This window comes from Macaca nemestrina, chromosome 5 (assembly GCF_043159975.1).
Source record: "Macaca nemestrina isolate mMacNem1 chromosome 5, mMacNem.hap1, whole genome shotgun sequence".
NCBI lineage: Eukaryota > Metazoa > Chordata > Mammalia > Primates > Cercopithecidae > Macaca > Macaca nemestrina.
Window position 1 is genome coordinate 139,810,029 of NC_092129.1, and position 14,123 is coordinate 139,824,151.

The following is a 14,123-nucleotide window of genomic DNA, read 5'->3' on the forward strand; positions in this document are numbered from 1 at the left end:
TTGTAGTTTTAGTAGAGACGGGGTTTTGCCATGTTGACCAGGCTGGTCTTGAACTCCTGACCTCAGGTAATCCGTTATTTATTTATTTTTTTGAGACATAGTCTTGCTCTGTCACCCAGGCTGGAGTGCAGTGGCGCAATCTCAGCTCACTGCAACCTCTGCCTACCAGGTTCAAGTGATTCTCTTGCCTCAGCCTCCCAAGTAGCTGGGATTATAGGTATGTGCCACCACACCCAGATAATTTTTGTATTTTTAGTAGAGATGGGGTTTCGCCATGTTGGCCTGGCAGGTCTCAAACTCCTGACCTCAAGTGATCTGCCTGCCTCTGCCTCCCAAAGTGCAGGGATTACAGATGTGAGCCACTGTGCCTGGCCAAAAAAGCTCTTCTTTCTGGAAAAATCCCAGGCAATAAATATAGATAGGATACTACAATTATAAAATCATCATTTTGTGACTATCAATATAATATTCAGGTGAGGGGCATCAAAGGGTGAGAGGCTGAGAAACAGAATAGTCACATGGTCTCAAAGCACTATCCTGGAGATCATTTCCTCTTAAGAAGGGAACAAGACACCTTTGAGACCCTTGTGGAGAAATCTGGGAGAAGCCACTTAACCAAGTGCCCACACTCAGCATCACCACGAATGCGACAAACCAACATGTGTCTTGCCCAAACCATTTAGCCTGATGAAGTCGAGTCATGAGAAAACGTAATTCCAGTCTGACAAGTCCAGTCAGACAAGGCCACTCTAGAAGATAACTGAACAGGGGCCGCACGGTGGCTCACGCCTGTAATCCCAGCACTTTGGGAGGCCAAGGCGGGTGGATCACGAGGTCAGGAGACCATCCTGGCTAACACGGTGAAACCCTGTCTCTATTAAAAATACAAAAAATTAGCCGGGCATGGTGGCGGGCGCCTGTAGTCCCAGCTACTTGGGAGACTGAGGCAGGAGAATGGCGTGAACCCGGGAGGCGGAGCTTGCAGTGAGCTGAGATCGCGCCACTGCACTCCAGCTTGGGTGACAGAGCAAGACTCCATCTCAAAAAAAAAAAAAAAAAAAAAAGACAACTGATCAGGACTGTTACAGACTAAAGAGATGTGATAACTACATGAAATCAGTGCTCTCTGGATTCTAAAGTGAAAAACTGTTTTTGTAAAGGGTGTTACTGGGCCAAATGGAAGAAATTTGATATAATTGTATTAAAAGGTCCTTGTTCCTAGGAGACATCTGCTGAAGTATTTAGGGATTAAAAAGTTGTGACGTTTGCAGAGTACCTTCAAATGGTTAAGAGAAAAAAGTATATAAATAAAGTATAAATGTGTGTGTGTACATACACATAGAGAGAGACTACAGACATTTAGCACCAATAAAGCAAATACTGCAAAACAGAAATGACTGGTGATACCACGTGAATGTATTCACTGTACTCTTCCAACTTGTCCATGGGTTTGAAAGTTTTCCCAATACAAAGTGAGCAAGGAACTTAAGCTCACACCATAAAAGCTGGTTTCACTGGTTGCCTGATGGCAAGTCGGTGGCTGGGGAACGAGACTAGGAGGGAAACTCTTCATTGTAGTATACATCTTTCTGTACCATTTGAGTTTTCTTTCTGTTTTGAGATGGAGTCTTGCTCTGTCACCCAGGCTGGATTGCAGCGGTGTAGTCTCGGCTCACTGCAACCTCTGCTTCCCAGGTTCAAGCAATTCTCCTGTCTCAACCTCCAGAGTAGTTGGGACTACAGGTGCCTGCCACCACATCCGGCTAATTTTTGGATATTTAGTAGAGAAAGGGTTTCACCTTGTTGGTCAGGCTGGTCTTGAACTCCTGACCTCAGGTGATCTACCTGCTTTGGCTTCCCAAAGTGCTGCGATTACAGACGTGAGCCACCATGCCCGGCCCCATTTGATTTTTTGAACCAAGTTAATGTATTATCTATATTAAAAACAATATTATATTTATGTTTATATTTAAAAACATAGTTATCTCTAACATTAACCATTTATAGTATCAAAACCCGCTGAATTACATTTCCACAAACATACAAACACCAAAAGCCTTTGGTAATTATATTTCTGTTTGTTACAACATTCTATAAAGTAATTTATATAGAAATATGACACAGAAAAACTGGGTGTGGTGGCTTACACCTGTAACCCTAGCACTTTGGAAGGCTGAGGTGGGCAGATCACCTGAGGTCAGGAGTTTGAGATCAGCCTGGCCAACATGGTGAAACTCTGTCTCTACTAAAAATACAAAAAAATTAGCCAGGCATGGTGGCACACACCTGTAGTCCCAGCTACTTGTGAGGCTGAGGCAGGAGAATTGCTTGAACCCAGGAGGCGGAGGCTGCAGTGAGGCGAGATAGTGTCACTGCACTCTAGCCTGGGTGACAGAGCTAGACTCCATCTCAAAAAAAAAAAAAAAGAGAAAAAGAAAAGAAATATTACATAGAAACTACACAGAGGACCGGGCACAGTGTCTCATGCCTGTAATCCCAGCACTCTGGGAGGCCGAGGCGGGTGGATCACTAGGTCAGGAGTTCGAGACCAGCCTGACCAACATGGTGAAACCCTGTCTCTACTAAAAATACAAAAATTAGCTGGGTGTGGTGGTGCACGCTTGTAATCTCAGCTACTCAGGAGCCTGAGGCAAGAGAACTGCTTGAACCTGGGAGGCGGAGGTTGCAGTGAGCCGAGATTGCAGCACTGCACTCCAGCCTGGGCAACAGAGTGAGACTCCATCTCAAAAAAAAAGAAAAAAGAAACTACATAGAAACACAGAAAGAAAAGAATTTCTGTGTTTCTGGGTGTCCCGGGAATTTAAATGGTAGCTGACCTAAATACTACTATTTCAACTAATTCTGTACCCAAGGCTATGTTCCTTAATTTTAATAAACCTGGGGTTTCACTTGTTCCTGAAAACTTATAAGCAGAAACACACTTGAACACTTGAAATAGTGCAACTGACCTAGTTCCCAATGCTTTTTGGCATAAAAAGTCAGCTGCTTTGAAGCTGCTAGTGTAGGCTTCTTTTTACCTTTGAATAACTGAAACTTTTGGGAGTCAGAGAGAAAGAGGTGTTTTTCTCCCCCTGCCTTTGAAGCATTATTTATTATATAGTAAAGAAGAAAAGGAAATGACCATGCTATGGATGATTGCTTAATTAATTATAATAAACATAAAGCTGATCAATACATACAAATATAAAATGATCCTCAAGTTCTATCATTAAGTGAAAACGTCTATGGCGTGTTGCAGATAAGTATGTGTATGCACTGTGTGTGCTTGTCTATGTAGAGGATAGCTCTGGGGGAATACAAAGAACCTACAAACAGTGAGCCTTCTGGAAGGAAACTGGAGGTTGGGGAAAGACTTGCTTTTCACTCTAAACTACTTTGGAACTGTTTTACATTCTTACTAATTAATTGCACGTTTTTTGTTTCTTTATGTTTGTTTGTTTGTTTGTTTTCTGAGACGGGGTCTCGCTCTGTCACCCAGGCTATAGTGCAGTGGTGCAATCACCCTCACTGCAGCCTTGACCTTCCCGGTCTCAGATGGTCCACCTCAGCCTCCCAAGTAGCTGGGACTACAGGCGCACACTACCACGCCCACCTAATTTTTGTATTTTTTGTAGAGACAGTGTTTCACCATGTTACCTAGGCTGGTCTGGAGCTCCTGAGCTCATGCAATCTGCCCCCCTCGCTTGCTGGGAAGTGCTGGGATTACAGGCATGAGCCACTGCAACCAGCCCCAAGTAACTTTTGAACACAGTAGGTTGACTGTAAACACTTAGGCTAAAGACAGAACTGTAAATCAATAGTAAAGTGTAATTAATAGGTTTTATTTTTTTTTTTTACAATGGTGAAAAACATGGATTAGCAATTCTAAGACTATTTTCTGTATATTCTAGGATTGAACAAATAAGTAAACACGGTGGGGCTGGCATTCTCACTGTTAGAAAAAGGAGTTACAGGCCAGGTGTAGTGGCTCACGCCTGTAATCCCAGCACTTTGGGAGGTTGAGGCGGGTGGATCACCAGAGGTCAGGAGTTTGAGACCAGCCTTGTCAACATGGTAAAACCCTGTCACTACTAAAAATATAAAAATTAGCCAGTTGTGGTGGCGCATGCCTGTAATTCCAGCTGCCTGGGAAGCTGAGGCAGGAGAATCGCTTGAACCCGGGAGGCGGAGGTTGCAGTGAGCAGAGATTGCGCCATTGCACTCCAACCTGGGCGATAGAGTGAGACTTTGACTCCAAAAAAAAAAAAGGGGTCGCCGGGCGCGGTGGCTCAAGCCTGTAATCCCAGCACTTTGGGAGGCCGAGACGGGTGGATCACGAGGTCGGGAGATCGAGACCACCCTGGCTAACACGGTGAAACCCCGTCTCTACTAAAAAATACAAAAAAAAAAAAAACTAGCCGGGCGTGGTGGCGGGCGCCTGTAGTCCCAGCTACTCGGGAGGCTGAGGCAGGAGAATGGTGTAAACCTGGGAAGTGGAGCTTGCAGTGAGCTGAAATCCGGCCACTGCACTCCAGCCTGGGGGACAGAGCGAGACTCCGTCTCAAAAAAAAAAAAAAAAAAAAAAAGGGGTCAGGGGAAAGGGAGTTACAAACATGGAAAAGAAACTTGGATGAATTCTGTAGTCATGGATTAGAATTGGAACTATCGGCCGGGCACGGTGGCTCAAGCCTGTAATCCCAGCACTTTGGAAGGCCGAGACGGCCTCCCAAAGGTCAGGAGATCGAGGTCAGGAGATCGAGACCATCCTGGCTAACACGGTGAAACCCCGTCTCTACTAAAAAAAAAAATACAAAAAACTAGCCGGGCGAGGTGACAGGCGCCTGTAGTCCCAGCTACTCGGGAGGCTGAGGCAGGAGAATGGCGTGAACCCGGGAGGCGGAGCTTGCAGTGAGCTGAGATCCAGCCACTGCACTCCAGCCTGGGTGGCAGAGCAAGACTCCGTCTCAAAAAAAAAAAAAAAAAAAAAAAGAATTGGAACTATCAATATGAACCCACAGCTTTTAATATAGATTCACAGAAATGTAAATAGCTATAGGTGTTGGGTGTATAAACATACATATTTCCCAACTGAAATGACCTTAGTAGCAATGAACACACACAATGCTCAGATCTTGGTTTCTAAATATTGTTCTCCACTAGAAGGAACAAACCTTCTTAAAAAATAGTTGATGCTAGGGCAGGAGCAGGGAAATTAAAAGATAAACACAGAACATTTGTTTTGCCAGAAATTGAAGGAAGTGCCCAAAAAATGATGGAAACATGTCAGAAGGATGAGCAGCCAATTTGGAGGGGCACCCACTTGCCAACTGTGGGTAGACTTGAGCATTAAAATACATTATTATAACAGTTTATAACCCACTAATTATAATAATAATCTAAGAATTCACACATAAAGAAAAAGGAAAGGGAAGAAAAGGAAAAGCTGTTCCTTAAATTAGAATGCCAACAGTAGGCCCGGCGCGGTGGCTCAAGCCTGTAATCCCAGCACTTTGGGAGGCCGAGACGGGCGGATCACGAGGTCAGGAGATGGAGACCATCCTGGCTAACACGGTGAAACCCCGTCTCTATTAAGAAATACAAAAAACTAGGCCGGGCGCGGTGGCTCACGCCTGTAATCCCAGCACTTTGGGAGGCCAAGGCGGGCGGATCACAAGGTCAGGAGATCGAGACCATGGTGAAACCCCGTCTCTACTAAAAATAGAAAAAATTAGCCGGGCGCAGTGGCGGGCGCCTGTAGTCCCAGCTACTCGGGAGGCTGAGGCAGGAGAATGGCGTGAACCCGGGAGGCGGAGCTTGCAGTGAGCTGAGATCCGGCCACTGCACTCCAGCCTGGGTGACAGAGCGAGACTCCGTCTCAAAAAAAAAAAAAAAAAAAAAAAAGAATGCCAACAGTAAGTATAGAACAAATGAAGGAATCAGAAAGTCTCTATTTGGAGGCCATCATAGTAATAGCTCTGTAGTAACTGATTCAATCAGGAATCATCAATGGAAACTTAAATTATCATGTGAAAGTTTGATGAGAAACTGGATGCCTACAGAGTTTCAAATTATCTTCTGGAAGATTCTAATTAAGGACAAAAGGAAAAACAGTGGAGAAACCTGAAAGACACCATGTTAAGCAAGTGTTCAAGGTGAAATCACCAGTAATGGGACAAATCCACATCCTGAGCACTGAGGACACTTCACTTCTGTGGCAATCCTGTTAAAAATGTACTGAATCTAATCATGAGGAAGCATCAGAGAAACCCAAATTGAGAGACATTATAGAAAATAATTGGTTTGGCTGGGCGCGGTGGGTCATGCCTATAATCCCAGCACTCCAGGAGGCCGAGTCAGGCAGATCACCTGAGGATGGGAGTTCGAGACCAGCCTGGCCAACATGGAGAAACCACGTCTCTACTAAAAATACAAAATTAGCCAGGCCTGGTGGCGCACGCCTGTAATCCCAGCTACTTGGGAGGCTGCGGCAGGAGAATCGCTTGAACCTGCAAGGCAGAGGTTGTGATGAGCTGAGATTGCACCATTGCACTCCAGCCTGGGCAACAAGAGCAAAACTCTGTCTCAAAATAATAATAATAACAATAACAATAATAATAATAATATTTGGTTTGCACTCTTCAAAAATATTAATAGCATGAAAGACAAAGAACGACTGAGGAACTGTTGCAGATTTTAAAATCTGACAGTGAAATGAGATAGCGATTCTGGGTGGATCCTGGACCATAAAAACCAAAACAAATTGGGAAGCTGAGGCGGGCAGATCACCTGAGGTCAGGAGTTTGAGACCAGCCTGGCCAACATGGAGAAACCCTGTCTATACTAAAAATACAAAAATTAGCAGGGTTGGGTGGCAGGCAGCTGTAATCCCAGTTACTCGGGAGGCTGAGGCAGGAGAATTGCTTGAACCCAGGAGGTGGTGGTTGCAGTGAGCCAAGATGGTACCACTGCACTCTAGCCTGGGCGACAGAATGAGACTGTCTCGAAAACAAACAAACAAAAACAAAACAAAACAAAGCTGCATGCAGGGGCGAGCCTGTAGTTCCAGTTACTCAGGAGGCTGAGGCGGGAAGATTGCTTGAGTTCTAGAGTCTAGCTTGGGCCAGGCGCAGTGGCTCACTCCTGTAATCCCAGCACTTTGGGAGGCCGAGGTGGGCGGATCATAAGGTCAGGAGATCGAGACCATCCTGGCTAACACGGTGAAACCCTGTCTCTACTAAAAATACAAAAAATTAGCCGGGCATGGTGGCGGGCGCCTGTAGTCCCAGCTACTCGGGAGGCTGAGGCAGAAGAATGATGTGAACCCGGGAGGTGGAGCTTGCAGTGAGCTGAGATTGCATCACTGCACTCCAGCCTGGTAGACAGAGTGAGATTCTGTCTCAAAAAAAAAAAAAAAAAAAAGAGAGTCTAGCCTGGGTAACATAGCAAGATCCCATCTCTAAAGAAAAAACACGGCCGGGCGCGGTGGCTCAAGCCTGTAATCCCAGCACTTTGGGAGGCCGAGGCGGGTGGATCATGAGGTCAGGAGATCGAGACTATCCTGGCTAACATGGTGAAACCCCGTCTCTACTAAAAATACAAAAAACTAGCCGGGCGTGGTGGCGGGCGCCTGTAGTCTCAGCTACTTGGGAGGCTGAGGCGGGAGAATGGCGTGAACCTGGGAGGCGGAGCTTGCAGTGAGCCGAGGTCACGCCACTGCACTCCAGCCTGGGAGACACAGCGAGACTCCGTCTCAAAAAAAAAAAAAAAAAAAAAAAAAAAAGAAAAAACACTAAAACACCAAAACCCAAACCAAATAATTTGTTTTCTCTTGTGCTCTCAGGGACATTACTGGGAGAACTGACTAAATCTGAGTAAGGTCTGCAGATTAGTTATAGTATTTTAATAATGCTGATTTCTTAATTTTGATTACTGTACTGTGGTTATGTAGAAGAATGCCCCTGCTTTTACAAATACACATTGAGGTAATTAGGAGTCAAGTAGCATCAGCATCTGGCCTGTAATTTACTCTGAAAAGTGTGTGTGTCTGTGTGTCTGTGTGTCTGTGTGTTTGTGTATGAGAGAGAGAGAGAGAGACAAAGGGAGAGAAAAGATTTGGGGAATCTTGGTGAAGGGTTTGTGAGAATTCTTTGTAGTAATCTTGTAACTTTAACTTTTCTGTAAGTCTGATATTATTTCAAATACACACACATACACCCCTTTGATATCTTTGATACCAAAACAAATAAACTGAACATCCTTAATCATAAGTAATTTTTGTTTCCTTAGGATTCTTAGTGAAATTAGTAAGTCAAAGGTATATGGTTTAAAAAATTAATATATATTATATATATAAATACATATGTGTATGTATTACATATATATATATATAATCTTTGAGATGGAGTCTCATTCAGTCTGTTGCCCAGGCAGGAGTGCAGTGGCATGATCTTGGCTCACTGCAACCTCCACCTCCTAGGTCCAAGTGATTCTCCTGCCTCAGCCTCCTAAGTAGCTGGGACTACAGGTGTGTGCCACCACACCCAGCTAATTTTTGTATTTTTAGTAGAGACAGGGTTTCACCATGTTGGTCAGGATGGTCTTGAACTCCTAACCTCAAGTGATCTGCCCACCTCGGCCTCCCAAAGTGCTGAGATTACAGGCATGAACCACAGCTCCTGGCTGATATATATATTTAAAAGATTGATATTGGCTGAGCACAGTGGCAAATGCCTATAATCCCAACACTTTGGGAGGTCAAGGCGGGCAGATCGCTGGAGCCCAGGAGTTCGAGACCAGCCTGGGCAACATGGTGAAACCCTGCCTATAAAAAAAATACAAAAATAGTTGGGCATGGTGGCTTGCTGTGTTCCCAGCTACTTGGGAGGCTGAGGCGGAGGGAACGCTTGAGCCTGGGAGGCAGAGGCTGCAGTGAGCTGAGATTTCGCCACTGCATGCTAGCCTGGGCAACAGAGTGAGACTGTCTCAAAAAAAAAAAAAAAGATTTTGAAATATGTTGATATATACAAACAGAAGTTTTTGAATCCTTCTGAATGTGGATGAGGACAAAGGCAGGGGAAACGCAGGACTGAGGGGTGGAAGGTAGGGTATGGCATGGGTCCTCCCAGATGAGAAGAAGAGGAGCTGGAACTATGGAGCATGCTCAGAATGAGTGGGAACCAAAAGATGGAGCCGTCGAAGTATCAGTAGATGACAGTGAAGGACTAAAGCTCATGACCACTTGAGATTCTTTTCAGAAACATAATCCTTATGTGGTTTACCAATTGCCCACAGTAATTAACCTGCATAATAGTATAGTAAGAGCAGGCTCAGGTCAGGTACTTGGTCAAATGAGAGTGCCTCGATTTCTCCCTTTTTGTGCTTCCCTCTGCTGCAGGCCAGTTACCCACTATAGAGTCATGCTGAGTCCCTGAGCCTTTCCTGTTGGCAACCAAGAAGCAGCTACCACATCTTCAACAAGTCCATAGTCACATGTCCTAGTAGCCTGCTGTACAATGTAAATAAATAATCTAAAATAAGCTTTCATTTTAAATGCCCATAATGAATTTAATTAAGTATAAATACAGGCTTCTATTGAGTATTTGCTATTTGCCAGGGTCTATGTCTAAGTGCTTTGTTTAGATTATCTCATTTCACCCTCCTGATAACTCCATGGGATGGCAGTATCATTATCCCCATTTCACTGTTGGAGACAATTAAGTCTAGAGCAGTAAGTTACCTTTTTCCATGTCATAAAGCTTAGATTCAAACTCAAGAGTCTAACTCCAGAGTCTCCACTCTACAATGGATTAAAACACTTAAGAGGAAAAAAGGTCGGGTGTGGTGGCCTGTAATCTCAGCACTTTGGGAGGCCAAGGCCAGGGGATTTCTTGAGCCCAGGAGTTTAAGACCAGCCTGGACAACATGGCAAAACCCCAAATCTACAAAAAATACAAAAAACTAGTCAGGTGTGCTGGTATGTGCTTGTAGTCCCAGCTACCTGGGAGGCTGAGATGGGAAGATCATCTGAGCCTAGATGGTTGAGGCTGCAGTGAGCCATGACTGTGCCACTGCCCTCCAGCCTAGGCGACAGAGTGAGACCCCCTACCCCCGTCCCCTGGCAAAAAAGAAAATCAAGAAAAAAGATAACCAGTCATAAGTGTAAAAAAAATTTTTTTTTTTTTTGAGACTCACTCTATCACCCAGTGCAGTGGTACAATCATGGCTCACTGCAGCCTCAACCTCCTGTGCTCAAGCTATTCTTCTGCCTCAGCCTCCAGAGTAGCTGGGACTACAGGTGTGCACCACCACACTCAGCTAATTTTTAAATTTTTGGTATAGGCAGGGTCTCACTATGTTGCCCAGGCTGGCCTTGAACTATTGGGTTCAAGTAATCCTCCAGCCTCGGTCTCCCAAACTGTTGGGATTACAGGCATGAGCCACTACACCTGGCCTAAAATTTTTAAGAAATTGGGAGTCGGCCGGGCGCGGTGGCTCAAGCCTGTAATCCCAGCACTTTGGGAGGCCGAGACGGGCGGATCACGAGGTCAGGAGATCGAGACCATCCTGGCTAACACCGTGAAACCCCGTCTCTACTAAAACATACAAAAAACTAGCCGGGCGAGGTGGCGGGCGCCTGTAGTCCCAGCTACTCCGGAGGCTGAGGCAGGAGAATGGCCTAAACTCGGGAGGCGGAGCTTGCAGTGAGCTGAGATCCAGCCACTGCACTCCAGCCCGGGCTACAGAGCAAGACTCCGTCTCAAAAAAAAAAAAAAAAAAAAAAAAATTGGGAGTCTAGGATGAAAATTATATTCTAGTAAATACACATCTCATTTTTCCACTCTATAATCAGCCAAATATTTATTTGGGAAAGGGCATTACCTGGCAGAAGAATTGTTGCTGGGTTCCTGCTCCAGGTGTGTTACTGAAGGTGCTGGTACACTTGGAAGAAGAAACTGGAAGACGATGAGACACACTGACTGGTACTGGAGTCCTGTTCGGCTGCGTCAGCTGATCTCCCGTAAAGTTTGATCCTGATGAACCAGACTGAACTGCAGACCCAAGGCTAGGATGGGCAGTGCTGGCTGAGCTGACAGCAGGGAATCGACTAGGTCCTGACATGCTTGTCACCGAGGGCATGGTGGTGAAGCCAGGTCTTCCTTGGGAAACGCTGCTCTGCCCAGGTGACAGGTGTAATACGGTTGGGGATGCCTGCTGCAAGGGCATCTGTCCACCCACAAGCTGAGGAGAGGCATGATTGGCTATCACTGGACTTCCAGAGGCAGCAAATGTCTGCCCAGACACTAAGTGGACGGCAGTATTCTGGTTGTTAAGCATCTGTCCAGAATATGGTTGGTTGGTCCTGAGCATGTTGGAAGAGTTTCTGTTCAACATGACATGCTCTGAGGCCACTTGGCCAGAAATGAGCTGAGAGGGTTGAGTCTGAAGAAGTTGCCCATTTATAGTCTGGACATGGTGTACCGAGTTGGAACTGACAGAAAGGCTTGTAGGTATGAGGAACTGACTTTGGGGTGCGTGAGGCTGGCCCATGGGGGAATGAATAACAATACTGCCCCCAGCGCTGCTCACTGCCTGTGAGGTGACTGGCTTTCTTGTGTTCTGTTGGTTTACAATGTTCACAGACATGTGTGGACCAACTACTGAGCCCTGGGGTGAGCTTGCAGAAGCAAAAGAGATCCCTTGTTGTACGTGGTGCTGCTGAATTCCCAAATTGTTCACATTGTATGTATTTTGCTGACCCATCTGGATAGGCTTTGGCTGTATATTAATTGGGACTTTATTTGAATTTGGTGCAAGACCCCTTTGTATGATGATGTTATGCACAGGTAAAGATGTTTGAAAATTTGTGCTGTTAAATGGAACAGTAACAGGCTGTGCTACTGGACTGGAACTGGAGTTCCCAAACAAGGAGTTGCCATTAGGAGTCTGTCTATGAACCAGGAGCCCTCCACTCACATTTGATGGGGCTTGCTGCCCGCTGCCCTTTAATATGATTTGAGATCCATCTAGGTTATTAATAGTCATCATGGAAGGATGATTACCAAATGACCCAATTAATTGTATTTGACCAGAACCACTAATCTGACTGCTATTAGACAAATGCTGGCTGGGAACACTGATCCCCACATGTTGCATAAAGCCATGTTGTACACCCACTGTATTGCTTGCAAACGATGCTCCAACAGGCACATGCGTCACCCCTATAGGCTGCAGCGTCTGACCTGAGTAATTAGAAACATTAGAAGCCTGAGTAAAGGATGCTGATGAAGAAGGATGAAGCTGAGCTTGTGCAAACTGTTGGCTTGAACCTATACTGGCATCCAAATATGCCTCTTCTGCCAATGTCTGTTCAGTGATATTGGCCTCTTGCAAGGATTTCTGAAGAATGTCGAAAGGTTGGTCCTCAGTGAGATCAGGAAGAGGAGAAGACTCGAGTTCATCTTCAAGGAACTGGAGGCTACTTGAAAGTGGCAGTCCATCACTGGGCCCTTCTCCAAGCTGGTTGCTTACACCTTTGAGGGATGACTTAGGATCAGCATTCTAAAAAAATAAACAGTATGTTACATGGCATATGTAACCTTTGAAAAGGATGTATAAAAATTAATCTTACTTTTGAATATGAATAAAGCACAACAGTCTGCTTTTCAGGCACAACTCTCTAAACTGCTCACCTTATTCTGATATTTTATTTCCATAGTAATGATGCTTGATGTTATGTTTATAAGCATATGCATCCATCATGCTAGTAAATTATTTTATAGAGAACAGATAGATAATGCAAACATACTGAGGACTACTTAGAGCTTAGCTTCATTTTTTTGAGATACTGCCACAGACTTTATTTACTTATTAGTTTATTTTTTGATCTGGGGTCTCGTTCTTTTGACCAGGCTGGAGTGCAGTGAACTCGCTGCTGCTGTGAACTCCTGGGTTCATGAGATCCTCCCACCTCGGCCTCCTGAGTAGCTGGGACTACAGGTGTGCCCCACCATACCCAGCTATATTTTTTTGTTTTTTGTTTTTAGAGATGGGGTTTCACCATCTTGCCCAGGCTGGTCTTGAACTCCTGCATGCAAGTAATCCTCCTGCTTCGGCCTCCCAAAGTGCTGGGATTACAGGCGTGAGGCACCATCCCCGGCCTCAGAGCATTTTCCATATTTCTACTACACCGACATGATGCAAAAAAAGTTGCCAATAAATACATATTGAATGAAGCAATTTGAAAAGATAGAATTAATACTCACATGGAAGTAGGAGAGTTGCTAAATAAAAATCATGAATGTTGAGGGATAGGCTAAATAACTACTTTATGGGCTTAGTGGCATCATATGTAGTGATTATTTATTCAAAATGAATGTCAGAAATGCTACTGATTCACAAGCCTTACAGGAGATCAGTGTTGTGACAGATATATCTTGCATGATATGATCTTATGTACCTTACACACACGCGACCATTAAAAAGAACTGTCCATCCCAAGGACTTTCCGAACACCATTCCATTTTATAGGTGAAGAAAATATAGGTCCTGATGATAGTAAGTTAATATTTACTAAGCACCATACCAAGTGATTTCAACAGTCTAGTCAACTAATCTTAACCACCCTCTCAGGTAATTCTATTGTTATTCTGGTTTCGTAAATGAGGAAACTGGCCAGGCGCGGTGGCTCACACCTGTTAATCCCAGCACTTTGGGAGGCCGAGGTGGGTGGATCACCTGAGGTTGGGAGTTCGAGACCAGCCTGACCAACATGGAGAAACCCTGTCTCTACTAAAAATACAAAATTAGCTGGGCATGGTGGCGCATGCCTGTAATCCCAGCTACTCAGGAGGCTGAGAGAGGAGAATCGCTTGAACCTGGGAGGCGGAGGTTGCGGTGAGCCAAGATTGTGCCATTGCACTCCAGCCTGCGCAACAAGAGCGAAACTTTGTCTCAAAAAAAAAAAAAAAAAAGAGGAAATTGACCCTCACAGAGATTTAGTGATATATCTAAGGTTACACGGCTAATAAGTGGTAGGGCAAGGATTCAACCTTGGGCAGTTCAACTTCTGACTACCATCCACGGCAGAACAAAGCAACTATAAAGAGTAAGGGAACCTAAGGCTC

The 14,123-nt window shown here is 44.9% G+C and overlaps 1 protein-coding gene across 4 annotated transcripts in view; it reads right to left on the bottom strand.

Moving 5' to 3' along the window:
• BICRAL (BICRA like chromatin remodeling complex associated protein) overlaps window positions 1-14,123 on the bottom strand; it is a 123,464-nt gene that overhangs the window by 27,537 nt on the left and 81,804 nt on the right. For all 4 annotated transcript variants that reach the window (XM_071097034.1, XM_071097032.1, XM_071097036.1 and 1 more), the window contains one exon: window positions 10,879-12,558. In XM_071097034.1, coding sequence (XP_070953135.1) covers window positions 10,879-12,558 — 1,680 coding nt within the window. The remainder of the gene's footprint in view (window positions 1-10,878; window positions 12,559-14,123) is intronic.